The 17,343-nt window shown below is 49.5% G+C and overlaps 1 protein-coding gene across 10 annotated transcripts in view; it reads right to left on the bottom strand.

The window, feature by feature from the left end:
• Nucleotides 1-16,651, bottom strand: part of LOC107373486 (NACHT, LRR and PYD domains-containing protein 12) — a 35,728-nt gene extending 19,077 nt beyond the window's left edge. For 3 of the 10 annotated variants that reach the window (XR_008560691.2, XM_054736753.2, XM_054736755.2), the window contains exons 1-6: nt 16,543-16,651; nt 16,209-16,420; nt 9,185-9,301; nt 8,858-8,961; nt 6,912-8,772; nt 5,996-6,178 (exon numbers count right to left, since the gene is read on the bottom strand). Coding sequence is in view for 7 of the 10 variants with exons in the window: in XM_054736753.2 (XP_054592728.2) it covers nt 5,996-6,178; nt 6,912-8,772; nt 8,858-8,961; nt 9,185-9,301; nt 16,209-16,333 (2,390 nt within the window). In the remaining 3 variants the exon portion in view is untranslated. Of the gene's footprint in view, nt 1-5,995; nt 6,179-6,369; nt 6,719-6,911; nt 8,773-8,857; nt 9,011-9,083; nt 9,302-11,592; nt 14,297-16,208; nt 16,421-16,542 lie in introns of those variants that run through there. The other 7 variants (XR_011517336.1, XR_008560692.2, XM_054736754.2 and 4 more) reach the window with 7 other exon arrangements.
• Nucleotides 16,652-17,343: the final 692 nt, after the last annotated feature.

Genomic DNA, 17,343 nt, shown 5'->3' on the forward strand with positions numbered 1-17,343 from the left:
AGTGGCTTCTCGCTCCTCCCTGCCAGCAGTAAGAGCACTGCTCCAGGAGCTGCCCGCCATCATTTCTGCGTCAGCAGCCCGCAAGGGGCTAGCTGTGCCAGAACCGGCCCTGCCTGAAGCGGATGATTTGGCGGGAATTTTCGGGGCAACTCAGACACGCTGTCCAGACCCTGTCTGGCCGCGCTTCCCCGCTGCTATGAGCTGCTGGTCTGCCGCCTTCTCCGAGCCTGCCAAGCTCAAGGCGCCAGTCTCTGCGCCCATCACCAAGGTCGAGGGGTTTTCCGACCAAGGCTGGCCGTCCGTTCCTCCACTAGAGCCGGATTTGGCCTCGCTGTTCGGCGCCAAGAACCACCTCGCTGGCCCGCGAGCTGTTCCCGCTTCAAAACATGACCAGCTGCTGACGCGGCTCACCGACCGCGCACATCAGTGTGCCTTTCAGACCGGCGCTGCAGGGAATAACATCGCCCTTCTTGCCTTCGGCGTCTCCAAGATGATGGAGGAGCTGGAAGCTCCCGAGGAGTCGAAAGCCGTCATAACTAAGACTGCTGATGCCATCCTCAATCTGTGTGCTGCTGTGCTCACCGGTTCTGCTCGCATCGCTGCCTGGCAGACCCTCATCCAGCTAGCGATCTGGCTGAAGGCCCTGCCCTCCATTCCGGAACATCTGCAAAGGGAGATGCTGGATGGCCCCATCACCACCGATGTTCTGTTTGGTCCCCATCTTAGGGGCGTCATTGAGAGGGCTCAGAAGACGGCCGAACTATCGGCTACGGTGCGAGACCTGGTCCACCCTCGGTCAGCCTCGCACTCCGGCCGTTCAGCCAGAGGATGGGACGAACGGCGCGGAAGCTTCGGACGTCCAGCTGCACCGCCCGCTCCACGGAGCCGGCCTCCCGCTTCGGCTCCACATCAGCGGGACCAGCGAGATGGCGGACAACGGTTCCGGCGGGGCCAGCAGACGCCGTCTTGGCAGTCCCAGGTGCAGGAGCCTCGCCGAAAGCAGCCACGGAAGTGACTCTTTGGGGGGAATGTGTGTGTTGCTGATTGTTCTGATGTTGTTGGTTTTGAAATAAAACCCAAAAAACGTCACTCAAAGAGCACAATCCTACAGTCCTCCGCAGAATCCTCTGCCGAGTTTTCACACATGTTCCCCACACCAAGCACTGCTGCACGCACACATGTTCCTGCAGGTAGTCATAATACACGGCCAGCCGTAAGGGTGCACTCCATTTGCGCTCTGGCCCCAGCATCCGGCCAGGCCCAACTCGTCCCGCTCTCCCCACGCCGTTGGGTGGGGCGGGATGTCATGTCGCTGTCTCGACTACGCGCGGCGGCACAGTGCGCGGCTCCATCCGCTAGCACTCCGTCGCCCCCGTGCACAGGCCCGGCTCCCACTCGTCCTTCACTCTCGGACTCCACGCTCCGCGGTGTGGACCAGCCTGTTCCAGCTGTTTCGCACTTGCCCTTTCGAGCGCAGCCCTCCATGGGTCGCCCCCAGTTCTCTGGTACGGGCGACGGCGGTAAGGGCGCATGCACAACCCTCAGACGTTGTTCACGTGACCGCGCACACGCGTCCATTGTCGGAACGCGCGCACGAGTGGCGCCGCCTTTGCATCATGAGCAAATGGATTTCGGACACCATTCATTGCGATCACACACTTCATTTTCAGGCCACTCCACCTCCCTTCAACGGGATCGTGGAGACGACGTTCACATCGCAAGTACAGTCTCAGGCGCTAGAGCTGGAGCTGCGGGAACTTCTGTCCAAAGACGCTATTTCCCGAGTCCCTCGCGGACAAGAACTCTCGGGTTTCTACTCCCGCTACTTCGTAGTACCGAAGAAGTCGGGAGGAATGAGGCCGATTCTCGACCTGTCCCTGTTCAACTGCTCCATAGCAGTAATGCATTTCCGCATGTTAACGATGAGACAAGTCCTGGAATATGTGCGCCCCGGGGATTGGTTCACGTCAATCGACCTGAAAGACGCATACTTCCACATACCAGTAGTTCCAAACCACCGGAAGTTTCTGCGTTTTTCGTTCAAGGGAGTTCAATATCAGTTCAATCGCCTCCCTTTCGGCTACTCGCTAGCCCCGCGCACTTTCTCCAAATGTCTGGAGACCGCGCTGCAGCCACTGCGCACGGAGGGAATGAGGGTCTTATTTTACCTGGACGATCTTCTCCTGTGCGCTCGGTCCGAGGACGAGGCGTCACATCAAACCAGGAGGTTGACAGAGCATCTGTCAACCCTAGGGTTTTCTATAAACTGGGAAAAGAGCTCCATCCTTCCATCCCAGTCGATTGTGTATCTCGGGGTGGAGTTGGACGCCTCCCTAATGAGAGCACGTTTGTCGCCTGCAAGAGCGGCAGATCTCTCCACAGTGATCTCCCGTGTTCAACCCCGCAAGATCGTGAGAGCCCGGTTAGTCATGAAACTGCATGATGTCCGCAGCCCATTCAGTAGTGCCGCTAGGTTTGCTGCGCACGAGGCGCTTGCAACGCTGGTTCGTCCGCCTCCGGGTACACCCAATACGTCAGAAGAGACGTATGTTGAGGATTCCCCCTTCAGTGGGCGGGGACCTCGCTCACTGGGGGAACCCCTGCATCCTCTCACGCGGGGTTCCCATCGGACGTCCTGCGTCACACGTATCTGTGTTTACGGATGTGTCACTGTCGGGGTGGGGGGGCACGTGCTTGTCCCACACGGTGGCAGATCGCTGGCCCTCCCACACGCACGAGCACATAAATGTGTTGGAGCTTATGACAGTGAGGAATGTGATCAGACACTTCGCTGCCCTTCTCGAGGGCCGTCATGTCGAAGTTCACACAGACAACCGGGTAGCGGCAGCCTACATAAATCGCCAAGGGGGAGTTCGATCCCTCCCACTGTTGCGTGTCGCCACAGATTTACTGTGTTGGACACATGTCCACCTGCTGTCCATCAGAGCCATCTACATTCCGGGGGTACTGAATGTAGCGGCAGACATCCTGTCGAGAGGGGGACCCCGCGACTCCGACTGGCGTCTACATCCTGCACTGATATCACAGATCTGGATCAAGTTCGGGGAACCGTCTGTGGATCTGTTCGCGGCTCGCGAAAACGCTCAGTGTCGCCTGTGGTTTTCCCTGAGTCCCCGGGACGGACCCCCGCTCGGGGCGGACGCCTTCTCACACCAGCCCTGGCCTCGAACGCTCCTTTACGCGTTTCCACCAGTCCCTCTGATTCCCCATCTCCTGGACCGAATTTGGTCGGAACAGCTCTCGGTGATTCTGGTGGCTCCCAGGCGCGTGTCCGCGTCATGGTTTCCGGACCTGCAAGCGCTAGTGTCCGGCTCCCCGTGGAGGCTCCCGTGGAGGGCGGACGCCCTTCTCCAGGCGGATGGGATAATCAAACATCCTCCGGAAATAGGCCAACGGCTGTGGGTCTGGCCGCTGAGCGGTCACGCTTAGAGGCTTCTGGGCTGCCGCATGATGTGGTGGCCACGATTCAGAGTGCGCGGGCGCCCTCTACCATTGCCTCTTACGCTGCTAAATGGGCAGCTTTCCAGAACTGGTGCGCAGAACGGAATGTTCAAGCGCTCTCCTGCCAGCTGGCGGATGTTCTATCGTTTTTGCAGATACTGATGGACAGGGGCCTCGCATTCAGCACTGTTAAGACATATGCTGCAGCTATCTCATCATGTCATCAGGGTTTTGGAGATAGATCTGTTTTCAATCATCCCCTCACAAAACGTTTTCTAAAAGGTGTCAGAAGGAACAGACCTGTGTCCCGCCCGCTTTTTCCCCAATGGGATCTAACGGTGGTTCTGCACGGCTTATCTGAAGCTCCATTTGAACCCTTGGACCAGGTCTCACTCAAGTTCCTGTCGCTTAAAACTGCATTGCTGCTGGCGCTAGCATCAGTTAAGAGAGTGAGTGACCTAACCGCCCTCTCAGTGGCTCCCGCATGCCTCAGGATCCGGGAGGATGGCGGGTCTGCTGTTTTATGCCCCAACCCAGCCTTTGTGCCCAAAAGCATTAATGCTTCCTTCAAATCCAGGTCAATTTCATTGGCTGGACTTTTTCCTCCTCCCCATAATTCTGAGGAGGAGGCGGCTTCTCACCTTCTCTGCCCGGTGCGCGCGCTTGCACGATATGTGTCACGCACTTCAGGGATTCGTCGCTCACAAAACCTGTTTGTGCACTACAGGGAGTCTTCCCTTGGTCAGGCGCTGTCGGCCCAGCGCCTTTCACGCTGGCTGTGTGACGCCAATTCCCTCGCTTACACATCATCAGGGCGGGATCCCCCTGAAGCACTCAGGGCTCACTCGGCCAGAGGGATTTCCTCTTCGATGGCGCTCCTCAGTGGTGTGTCAATGGAAGACATTTGTCAGGCTGCTTCATGGGCTTCACCCTGTTCCTTTACTCGTTATTATTTACGAGATGTGTCTTCAGGTTCCATCACTCGTTCAGTGCTTGGACCCCAGCAGGCTAAATGAATGCTTATGGCACCTCATTGGCCTTGCTGAGATGGATTTTATCCTCTTGTGGATGATGTTTTTTAGTGGGGGCCCCTCTCTTATCGTGCCTGCCTCAGTCTTTAGGCCTGGTCTGAGGCTGAACGTCCCCCACTAGAGGAGATTTGATTGGGTGTGTCCATTGGTTGTGTTAACCAGTGGGGCGTAAACCCATCCAGCTGCGCCTTATTCCAATAGCAGCTAGCTTAAGGGCTAAGACTAGACGAAATAGAACGTTGGTTACGTATTGTAACCCCAGATTCTATGAGTCTAGTCGCAGCCCTTAAGCCACTGGCCCCACTGGTTATGATGGGAATAAGAGCCATTGGAGGTGAGCAGTGGGGTCACTGCGGTTATATACCACGAGGGGGCCCACTATTGGTGGGCGTACATTTAAGCTCTTCATGATTGGCTGATGCGGAGATCATCCTTCCAATAGCAGCTAGCTTAAGGGCTGCGACTAGACTCATAGAATCTGGGGTTACAATACGTAACCAACGTTACCAGCCCAGTCATTCTCCTGACCCGGCTGTACTCCTTTAGCTTTAGCTTAGCATAAAACACTGTAAGTGAATGGGACACGCTAGCATTGTGGGTAAAAACGTCCTTAAACCACTCAGTAGTGATCCCAGTTACACACACACACACACACACACACACACACACACACACACACACACACACACACACACACACACACACACACACACACACACACACACACACACACACACACACACACACACACACACACACACACACACACACACACACACACACACTGGGACGAGTGTCAGTGCTGCTATCTGTTTAGTAATGCATGACTTCATATTAACATTCATATTAAGCAGCTGTTAATACTGTATTTAATAGTTTATTCATGCTTAATAATGCACTAAAAGTATGAATAAAGGGACCCTTATTGTAAAGTTTTACAGAACATCTAAATAAACTAAATGAATATTTTATTACTCAGCAACAACAGGACGGTTATGGCTGCTTTAAAACAAATGAAACTAATCATCTGAACATGATCTTGTGCCACATCCTGCTTTTAATCCCAGATGATCTAAAGTAAGAAGCAGGTGTGTTGACCTGAACATGGTGAGCTCATACATGATCCATGCTTTCAGTGTGTCTCTTGGGGACGAGCCACCCTAAAGGTGCAGGCTTGGTGTCAGCGCCCCCTAATGGCCTCCTGTAGTCCAGCTAATCTAAGTCTGTTACCAGTGGGAAAAGCTTCTGATGGACACGTGGGATTAATGCTTTCTATATTAGTGTGGTGAATGAAGCTTGCTGGGATTTACAGACAGGATTGCTCTTTCTACCTGATTCAAGGCCTGAGAGAGCCGTGCACAGATGATTCCCATAACAATCATTTTTTTGGTTGTGGATGATCCCTCAGGTACATGCGGCATTTTGGTTGCATTTGGAGCAGATGTGGGCTAAGGGGTTAAAGGTCAAACACAGAAAACCTCCAACAGCTGCAGAGAACTGACCTCAGAACCTCCAGTCTACAGTTAGGACTCTCCAGTCCAGAACTCAGAACCACTCTAGAACCAGACAGGCCATTGTAACTCAGGTCCAGTTCTGTCAGATGGGACGGGTTGGACTTCAGAGCTGAGGACACAACTTCACAGTCAGTCTCGGAGAATCCAGAACCAGAACCAGGACCAGCAACTCTGTGATGAGAGAAAAGTTAAAGTCGGTTGTAATAAAATCAGAGAATCTGTCTGATAAACAGCCTGAAAGCAGATGATGACTAAACAGTGATGTCATCATCTGATGAACATCTGCTCTTCATATCTGTGCTTCATCTGCTCCATCTGACTGTCTGACATGAGCCAGTGAATCTGTTCAGTGTCTTTCACACCTTTAATCTGCAGATGAAGGAGGGAACATCCATCATGTCCACAGTCTGTCAGCAGGATCTGATCCAGAGTCAGAATCAACATGTCTGCTGTAGAAAAACACTTGGACTCTTCTAGTTTCCATCTGAGCTCAGAGCCTTTAGACTGAGTTCAGCTCAGTGAACAGAGATGATCTCTTAGCTTCCTGTTCCCGTCAGCTCCAACTGTTCACACGCAGGAACATGCTGCTGGTGTCCAGCTTTACTCCATCGGAGCTCCAGCAGGACTGGGACTCGGAGCTCTAGAGTGGAACAGTGAGGTGTGTGTGTGGACACACTCCATCAGAAAGCAGGGATGTGTTTGTTGTTTGTTCTTGAAAAAGGAACCAAACAAACCAGGTTCTAACTCAACAAAGAGAAAGAGGCTGCAGAGAGATGATCTGTCCAGAATCAGACTCTAAACCTTCTGATTCACTTTTCTGTCTTTTTCATTCACTAAACTTATTTTCTTAAACTCAGCAGCTCTAATAACTACTGATGATCATCATCAGAACATCTGGACTCACCTGAACTTTCTGCAGTTCCTCACAGCTGGAATCAGTCTCAGTCGTCCCCCTGGTGATGTGTTGTACTTATGTAGGTCCAACTCATCCACAACCTCCTCTGACATCAGCAGCATGTAGGCCAGAGCTGAACACTGGATCTCTGACAGTCTCCATGATCTGTTCTCTGACTTCAGGAACTTTTGGACCTGCTGATAAACTGAGAGGTCCTTCATCTCCATCAGACAGTGAAAGATGTTGATGCTTCTGTCTGGAGGGACTCCATCACTGTTCATCTCCTTCAGGTTGTTGATGGTCCTCTGGATGGTTCCTGGACTGATTTGTGTCTGACCCAGCAGGCCTCCTAAGAGTCTCTGGTTGGACTCCACACAGAGGCCATGAAGGAAGCAGACAAACAGGTCCAGATGGCCGTTTTCACTGCTGAGGGATTTCTCCATTACTCTATTCAGGAAGTCCTCCAGAGGTGAGTCGCTGTAGTCTCCTCCCAGGAAGTCCTCCAGAGGTGAGTCTCTGTAGTCTCCTCCCAGGAAGTCCTCCATCACCTCTGTGTTCCTGCTGGTGAAGCAGTGGAACATGTAGACTGCAGCCAGAAACTCCTGAACGCTCAGATGAACAAAGCAGTAGACTGGTTTCTGGAAGATCACACACTCTCTTCTGAAGATCTCTGTACAAACTCCTGAGAACACAGAGGCCTCTGAGACATCCAGACCAGCCTGCTCCAGGTCTTCTTGGTAGAACATGATGTCTCCTTTCTCCAGATGTTCCAACGCCAGCCTCCCCAGCTTCAGAAGATGCTCCCTGTCAGCCTCCATCAGCTCCTGAGGACTGGTCTCAGGTCCTTCATGGTACTTGTTCTTCCTCTTGGTCTGAACCAACAGGAAGTGTGAGTACATGTCAGTCATGGTCTTGGGCAGCTCTCCTCTCTGCTCTGTAGACAACATGTTCTCCAGAACTGTAGCAGTGATCCAGCAGAAGACTGGGATTCCACACATGATGTGGAGGCTCCTGGAGGTCTTGATGTGGGAGATGATTCTGCTGGACAGCTCTTCATCACTGAACCTCCTCCTGAAGTAGTCCTCCTTCTGGGAGTCAGTGAAGCCTCGTACTTCTGTGACCCTGTGGACACATGAAGGAGGGATCTGATTGGCTGCTGCAGGTCTGGAGGTGATCCAGACCAGAGCCGAGGGAAGCAGGTTCCCCTTGATGAGGCTTGTCAGCAGCACCTGGACTGATGACCTCTGTGTGACCTCAGAAAGCAGCTGACTGCTGCTGAAGTCCAGTAAAAGTCTGCTTTCATCCAGACCATCAAAGATGAAGAGAAGTTTCCAGACAGCCAGCTTCTTTGCTGGGAGCTTCTGGAGTGTTGGATAGAAAACACGGAGCAGCGTGAGAAGACTGTGCTGCTCATCTCTGATCAAGTTCAGCTCCCTGAAGGAAAGCAGAAGCACCACATGGACATCCTGGTTCTCCAAGCCCTCAGCCCAGTCCAGAGTGAACTTCAGCACTGAGAAGGTTTTTCCAGCTCCAGCGACGCCGTTGGTCAGAACCACTCTGATGGCTTTAACTTTATCTTTATGTTGGTCTTTGTCTGTGTCTTCGTCTTCATCAGGTGAGGCTTTAAAGATGTCCTGGCACCTGATTGGAGCATCATGGAGCCTCTTGGTCCTGGAAGTGGTCTCCAGCTGTCTCACCTCATGTTGGGTATTAACCTCTTCACTCTGTCCCTCTGTGATGTAGAGCTCAGCGTAGATCCTGTTCAGGAGGGTTCTACTTCCTGGTTCATCACTTCCTTCAGTCACATGTTCACATCTGCTCCTCAGACTGAGCCGGTGTTCTTCTAGAACCTCCTGCAGACCAACATCTGCTGAGACATGAGGCACAGAGCAGATCTGAATGCTGCAGCAGAACCTCATTGGAACAAAAACAGCAGGACAGCTGGTCCTTCTCACCAACAGAATTTCTCTTCCTCCCTCTAATCAGCCCTCTTTTCATCACCGACAAACAGCTGGACTCTTCCTGATGTTCTGGAAGCTTCTTGTTGGCAGCAAACAGCCTGCATAGAGCTCCAGATGTGGGACTTTTCACATGAAACATTCATCCTGCTGTGATTCCGGAAAAACATCTTCAGACTAAACAATAAAAGCTCTGATGCTCTGATAACAGCTGCATGTTCACCTGCTCTACTTGGTCAGAGCTCCACTAGTTCATCAGTTCTACCAGAAATCCTGTTTTTCTGTCTGAGGAGTCAGAAGAACCAGTTAGAACTGTTTTCTTACTTTGGGTCTGAATGTCCAGGTCCACTGAGGTTTACAGGAAGACCGATGGACCGGTCACTCTTCATAGACAGACAGCTGGGTCCTGGAGGTTCTGCTCTCCATCTGTGGTTCCGACCTCTGAAACACAAACATGTTGTAACTCAGATCACATCAGTCAGTGAGAAGATGTCTGATGAAACCATCGCCGATGAAGGTCAGTGAATTCTCCACACTGGACCTTTAATGTCTGTAACATCCTCTCAGATGATCAGAATTGTCGTCGTCGTCTTCCTCCACTTATCCGGGTCCGGGTCGCGGGGGCAGTATCCCATCTAGGGAGCTCCAGACCGTCCTCACCCCGGCCACCTTCACCAGCTCCTCCGGCAGGACCCCAAGGCGTTCCCGGACCAGATTGGAGATGTAACCTCTCCAACGTGTCCTGGGTCGACCCGGGGGCCTCCTGCCGTCAGGACGTGCCCGAAACACCTCCGCAGGGAGGCGTCCAGGAGGCATCCTTACCAGATGCCCAAACCACCTCAACTGACTCCTTTTGATCCGGAGGAGCAGCGGTTCTACTCCGAGTCCCTCCCGAATGTCCGAGCTCCTCACCCTATCTCTAAGGCTGAGCCCGGCCACCCTACGGAGGAAACTCATTTCGGCCGCTTGTATCCGCGATCTCGTTCTTTCGGTCATTACCCAAAGCTCATGACCATAGGTGAGGGTTGGGACGTAGATCGACCGGTAAATCGAGAGCCTGGCTTTCTGGCTCAGCTCCCTCTTCACCACGACAGATCGGCTCAGCGTCCGCATCACTGCAGACGCCGAACCAATCCGCCTGTCGATGTCCCGATCCCTCCTACCCTCACTCGTGAACAAGATCCCGAGATACTTAAACTCCTCCACTTGAGGTAGGACCTCTCTCCCGACCCGGAGTTGGCAAGCCACCCTTTTCCGGTCGAGAACCATGGTCTCAGATTTGGAGGTGCTGATCCTCATCCCAGCCGCTTCACATTCGGCCGCGAACCTACCCAGCAAGAGCTGAAGGTCAGAGCTGGATGAAGCTAGGAGGACCACATCATCCACAAAATGCAGAGATGAGATTCTCCTGCCACCAAACTCGACACACTCCACACCACGGCTGTGCCTAGAAATTCTGTCCATAAAGGTAATGAACAGAACCGGTGATAAAGGGCAGCCCTGGTGGAGTCCAACCCTCACCGGGAACAGGTCTGACTTACTACCGGCTATGCGGACCAAACTCACGCTCCTCTGGTAAAGGGACTGAATGGCCCTTAACAGAAAGCCACCCACCCCATACTCCTGGAGCGTCCCCCACAGGGTGCCCCTGGGGACACGGTCATAAGCCTTCTCCAAATCCACTAACCACATGTGGATTGGTTGGGCAAACTCCCATGCCCCCTCCATCACCCTTGCAAGGGCAAAGAGCTGGTCCACAGTTCCACGGCCAGGACGAAAACCGCATTGCTCCTCCTCTATCTGAGATTCAACTATTCAGAATCAGAAATCTAAACTCCATCATCTTCAGCCTCTGACTGTTTGGTTTATAAATAAAGTAAAGCTGCTGGTTTCTGGTAAATGTTCCTGAGATCAAAATTCACCTTCAGACGACTTGGTGTCAAATAGGGACAAGTCACATGCTTTTATTTTGTAGGATCACATTCCCAGCATCTCTCCATCCATGGCTTGTCAGACTGGCCGGCTGGATACAGGGAGTTGAGCTGTAGCGAACGTGGCTTTACAGACGCGGAAATTCTAGCGTCGGTGATACGCCGGTGTTGTGCCATAAATCGACTGGCTGCCAAAAAAAAATACTATTTTTCAAGTAAAAATGTGCCCCAAACTAGTTAACTGTGGCTCCATGTCAAGTGGACTAAAAGGAAGGGGGGAAAATCAAATAGCTGGAGAATTGTTTATTTCCATTTATACAACGTTTACATTCAATACAGGGCGCCATTTTACATTGTTTATTTATTTTTAGTATCAAGGCTGTAACATAAAGATAGCTAGTTCTTACCACAAACCATCTTTCAATCACAAATATTGCAAAAATGATTAATATATCCTCATTGTGAACGTTTAAGACAAATAGCAACACTTAAAACAACTTCCGAACTGGAAAAACTAATATTCGCGATAAACATCTGTTTAAGTACCGGAAGAGGTTAAATCTCTGCCTTCTCAATGTCCATATTGCTAGATATGCTGAATTTTAAAGCGAAATCCTGGGGAATTTCGTCTAGAAATGCAATTACCCTAACCGTGCGCGACCCCTCGGTGGCTAATCATTTTTTGACAGACAGTCGATTTATGGCACAACACCTGTTCGCGGTTTGATCTAGGAATCCCCGAGCGTCAGTGAAGTGACACGGAGATGCTGGGTTTTTCCAGAGGTAAGTAAGAGCTCTTACTGTGAGTAGACAGTTCGTCGGATGGATAGGTTGACTGGATACTCTGATCATGGATCTGAACAAACGATGACTGAGTTGTAAGCTGGAGAGGCGACTTCCGTATATAGTCACGGTTAGTGACGTAAGTGTGACGTAGAGGGAATCCCCGCGAGAAGCATGCTGGGAGTTGTGGTCCAGGGTGGAGACCGGCTAGCTAGCTTGAAGAGGCTGGTTTGGGGACTTGGGCTGTTTGAAAACATGGTGTCTGTAGAAAGTCTCGGACTTCTGCTCAGAAACATCTCTGGGAGTTTAACTCAGTTTAACATCCATGAGGGATCATTTTGTTCTTACATCAGCAAATAAGTCATTTGTTTATGTTTCCTCATTTCATCCTGTCCCTCTCAGTTTCTGCTTGATCCATCAGAATTTGGTAACACAACAGAGTCCATGCATGGCTCCACCATAAAGCCTCTAAGATGTTAAGGTTAGGGTTCTCATGCAGACAACAACCAGTGTCATCATGTAACGTACCAGAAGGGTCCATTTTCACCATCTACCTGACCACAGGACAACCTTTCATCTACAAATATAAATCCACTTTCTATTTGGGCTCCAAATCCAGAAGGTTCTGCTCAGTGCTTGTTTACATACCAGAAGACAAAACATCCAGGCATAAACATTCTCTCCCAAGGTCCTGTACTCTCTGCGTAAAAGTCAGACTGCTGGATTCCTCACTATCTACTCGAAGCCTGCAGGACTTTTACAACTCATAGGTTACAATTATCATGTATGATGAATGAACAAGATGTTTCAATCAAATGTTTGAATAATGTGTGCTTTAACCAATGATGGCTTAGAAATGAATATTGTTCTTACAATGATCCATTTCAGATCTTATGATCAGTGTGTGTTGATTTAACAAGTTAATCATTGTCTACACTCACACACATTACAATAAGATAATCATTAGGGTTAATATTCACCTCACATAAGCGTTTTAAACATTCTCATTCACAAAGTGTTACAACATCTTGTATCTGAAGAAGGCGTGACTTTCTGAGGGATGTTGGTAAATAGTAAAAAACATGTCAAATCCTGATTGGCCAAAACACACAACATCATTGTTTATTAAAACAAGAATTACTTCCCGATTAATTCAGTTTCCAGCTGACTCCTGATTTGGCCACATCAGGAAAGAAGCCTCTTTTGAAACAAACTCCTTTGACCTCCAGTCAAAAGCCTCTCTGCGACGCTGCAGCTGATACAGCCAAGCAGCTCTTTTCTGAGCCAAGCAAACTTCCACCTTAGACGCAAACAAGCATTCCAGCTTCCTGCCTTCACCTGGAGGGTTCTCAGACTGGACGGGTCCTATCGGAGCTATCTACAGGTTCCTGATATCAGAGGTCCACTCCACCGGCAGTGACCAGCACGACCCCCTGGACCCAACCAGAACCTCCACACAAAGGGTGCGTATGTGACACGATCGAGGTGGACTGGATGATGCCACTAATATTAAAAGAATAAAATAGGTTCTAAAACAAGGCAAGCAGTGCAACCACAAAAGCAAATTATAAAGGGAATTTATTCCGAAAGTTCACGGATGATGATGCCCAAAATAAAACTAAAATAAATCTGTGCTGGGCCTCGGGGGACAAAGCAGTCCAGTCCGGCCCTGTAGAGCGCGACAGGGAAGCCTTTACGACCCCGCCCTCCTGCGGTGCGCGTCATCCTCAAGGGAACCACAGGGTCACTGCAAGGTGGATCCAATCCTCTTCCTCCTCGGGCCGGCCCCTGTGGCACACCAAAACTCCGGCAGTAAAAGGTCCCCGACACCAGACCACGCACAGAGAGACAGCAAACTCCAAACACTGCCAGGCACTGCTCAGTTACTTACGCGCAGGGGCAGAGCAGGGGCGGATTTAGGACTGAAGAAGATCCGGGGCTTAACACACACACATGCGCACACACACACACATGCCACGCACTAGTCATCATCATATATATGTCTTGTACCACATAATTTTTAATCTGAAGCTCCATATTGAGCATTTTCAGGGCAGAGTATTGTTCCTGTTGGTGTTTAGAGTGAGATGATAGTAAATGTTCCCTTTCTTTCTCCATCAACTTTACCTGATAATAAGCTAACTTTAGGCAAACCAGCAGCACAACAAATATTTTCAAATAAGACTCACAAACCTGAGTCAACACCAGTCTCATCAAAGCTGGGGTTCTGTCGTTGTACTTTTGGTCTAAAAAATGTCCTTATGTCCATCTTCACTCATGCGTTTCAGGCAGAGACTGTAGAAGAACCCGGCTGCTAAAGGGCTTCTTCTTCAGTGGTGGAGGCTCAGGCAGGCTGTATATACAAACTACTGCTAGCTAGTCCCTCTCTGTTGGACTTTGGTACTGCATGTTACTTCCGCGATTTAGATCCAGAGCTTTTCATAAAACATCCGGGGCTTCAGCCCAAGTAGCCGGGCCTAACGCCTCCCCTGGGGCAGAGTAACTCTGCCCGCCTGCCGTGTTGTGCTCCGTGCCCTGGCTTCTCCGGCCGCAGATCTTGCTTTCCGCTGCTGCTGCTGTCCGTGCCGCTGGTGAACCCCCTCCTCTGTCCAAGACTCCGACCGGACTCAGTGGCACCTGTACGAGCGCCGCACATGTGTGGAGGGAGGGACACCCACGCTCCTCCGCACTCGGCCGCCGTCCATCCTCCAGGACCGTACTCCGGGTGCTCCTCTGTTTCGGCGGGGGGGGGGGGGGGGGGGGGGTTTGGGGTGGGTGTTCAGGCACACCATCCGGGGTACGTCTCTGCCTGTTAGCTGGCTCTGTCTGCCATCCTGGTTGTCTCCCTGGTCCACGCGTTCCTCCCTTTAAATAAAACCTGCCCTGCCTGCGTCTGTTCATTAATTGGCAGTCCAGGCAACACTCTGCCACAGGTGTAGATGATCGGGGTGATTACACAGAATGAACACGCAATGTTGCTCCAAACAAACTAAAAACACACCATCAATAAAAACATGCACATCAGAATAAAAACAAGTAAAACATGCAATATAAAATATAACATAAGTGCAACATTACCACTCTGTGACATGTAGACTTGGCACAGGTTGTGTCAGATGGTGTTTAAATAAACAACTCTCTAGGTATAAACAACAACAAATTTTTTTTAAAACCCAGACTTCACAACTTTCTCAGATACAAAGAATGGTTTTGCTAAACATCTAGCTTCCATCACATTGCACACATCACATTAAATCTCTCCATATCCACTACACCACATCTCATTATACATATATTGTCATGTATAATTAATAGTTTATGAAAAACAATTAAATTATTTTATTAACTATTTACTGACTGTCTGAATTAATACGAAGTGTGTTTATGGCCTCTGAAGAAGCAAAGAAACTAGAATCTTCTGACTAAACATTCAAAGATCAATCAGGTTGATATTTCATATTTATATGGACTCATCACATCTTATTGGTCATAATTAATATGTAGTGATGATATCAATCATTATCAAGTTCACTTGGACGCTACAATCATCACAGTTCTCTAGAATAAAATCACAATCTTTTATTTTAGCAGCTAAAATTAGAGATCCCACATTAATATCGTATCGGTCCCAACTAGGGTTGTAAGGATTAACCCGTATCTGTCTACAACAAGCTGGAACGGCAAGCCATTTTAATATTTAATCAGCAACACCTCTCTGTGATTCCTGTTCTACATAACAATAATAACATTTATCTTTGTCCTAATAATATTCTTACTAATGAAATTAGAAAATATATGAACAAGTAGAAATAACATTTAGGTAATAAGTAATATTTATAATAACAACTGCACTACCCTGCAAACAATCAACGTCAAATGGACGAGCAGATCATGTCTAAACTGAGTCCGTTGGTCCAGACCACGCCTGAAGAACATTCAGACTAGGTCGTTGCACAGTGGGTAGTAGGACTTTAGCATCTTCATTCATGAAGGTGTCTCCATCCTTCGGTGCCCTGTCCTGCTGTCAGTTAAACAGTTTAGTCATTTTACAGCAACTCAAAATGGTATAAGGCTATAATAAATACAGCTGTGGTTCACTGAAAACATATATTTTAATGATTATTTCTGATAATCAGTCACTGTGCAGGCTGAACATGACAATAGTCTCCTACACCTGTCTTCTGCATTAGCTTCTGATAGAAAATGGATGGTGACCCTGTCACCCAACGTTCATGGACTCACCCATCCTGACTCACGACGTAAAAAGCTGTTGGTTTAAAGTCCAGGAAACAGCAGGCAACATCTCTGCTAGTAGAAGCTAATGGCTAACATTAGCAACTCCACAATTCAATTCAAGGTTGTTTATATAGCGCCAAATCACGACACGAGTCGTCTCAAGGCTCTTCACACAGTAAGCATTCCTCTGAAACACAAACATGTTGTAACTCAGATCACATCAGTCAGTGAGAAGATCTGATGAAACCATCTCAGAAGCTCTGAACACACAAACTGCTGCAGAGAATCAGAAGGTTTCATATTTGTAACTGAGGTCAGATGAAAGCTTCTCTAGATGATGGACATCAGAGAGGAGAACCCTAAAGAAGGTCAGTTAGCTTCATCAACACGTTTCTTACTTTGTGTCTGAAGGTCCAGGTCCACTGAGGTCTGGAGGTCTGGGCTGGGAGGAACTGCTCTTCATAGGACAGCTGGATCCTGAAGGTTCTGCTCTGTTCTCCTCTCCTTCTGCATAAACGTCCATCTTCCTCTTCAGTCAGTCAGAGCCAGACATGAACCAGTTAGACAGACTGGGATTCTCCACCAAAGAAAACAACAGCCAGTGTGTTTTCTAGTGAGAAACAACAGGAAGTGAGACGGTGAGACGTGACGCAGCAGTTTGATCTGAAGGTGGATCAAAGCAACAATCCAGAGAGGAAAGTTCTCTCTGACAGGAGAACAAGAACAACTCACCTGATTCACACACTTTAGTTTGTTTCTTCTCTTCTGTCCACATTAGATCCAGTCTCAACCGGTTTAGGTTTCTTCTTCATCTGGTGAGAACTGATAAACAACCCAAAGTCTCAACCATAAACCAGTTACAGTCAGCCATCAGAGATAAGAATCGTGTCAAAGTCTCAAAGCTCAGGGAGTCTAAAGTCTGGTCCGTGGGCCATTTGTGGTCCTCAGAGAGATTTTTGTGGCCCTGGATTCCAGAATGACAGAACTGAATCCACGAGCACAGGCTGTTGGTGCAGCTGAACACTGTATAGTGTTTCTATTCATATTGTTACTAATAAGTACGGCTGCAACTCTCACACACTGAGTGTGAAACACAAGCATCTGACTCTGTCCACACGCTCTCACGCCACACCTCTGATATCTCATACTGAAGAATCGAACACCACAGCCATGGGTTGTGAGGGTTTTAACGCCCACACTTTTAATGCACTTTGCTCATAAACTGCATCATCAGTCTGGTCCCTCTGAGAGGTGCTGGCTGTTAGCCCCTCCCCCTTTGGTGACTGAAACTTGCACCTTTGCACACCTGTGTCACATCAGTTTCCCCTCGGTTTAGCCGTCGGTTCTGTAGTTGATGTGTGTTTTCACCACACCTGCTCCACACCGCCCAAGCGGCAAAAACACACGTGCTCGTTAGCTCGCACACGCCACGCTCTGATCATCTCACAGAGCTGCAGCCTCCATGAGCTCAAACTTCTTCCGCAAACCAACATTTGGTACTTGAGGAAGCCAAATCAGGTGTGAAGGTGCACC

The sequence above is a fragment of the Nothobranchius furzeri genome, chromosome 2, assembly GCF_043380555.1.
Source record: "Nothobranchius furzeri strain GRZ-AD chromosome 2, NfurGRZ-RIMD1, whole genome shotgun sequence".
NCBI classification, from domain to species: domain Eukaryota; kingdom Metazoa; phylum Chordata; class Actinopteri; order Cyprinodontiformes; family Nothobranchiidae; genus Nothobranchius; species Nothobranchius furzeri.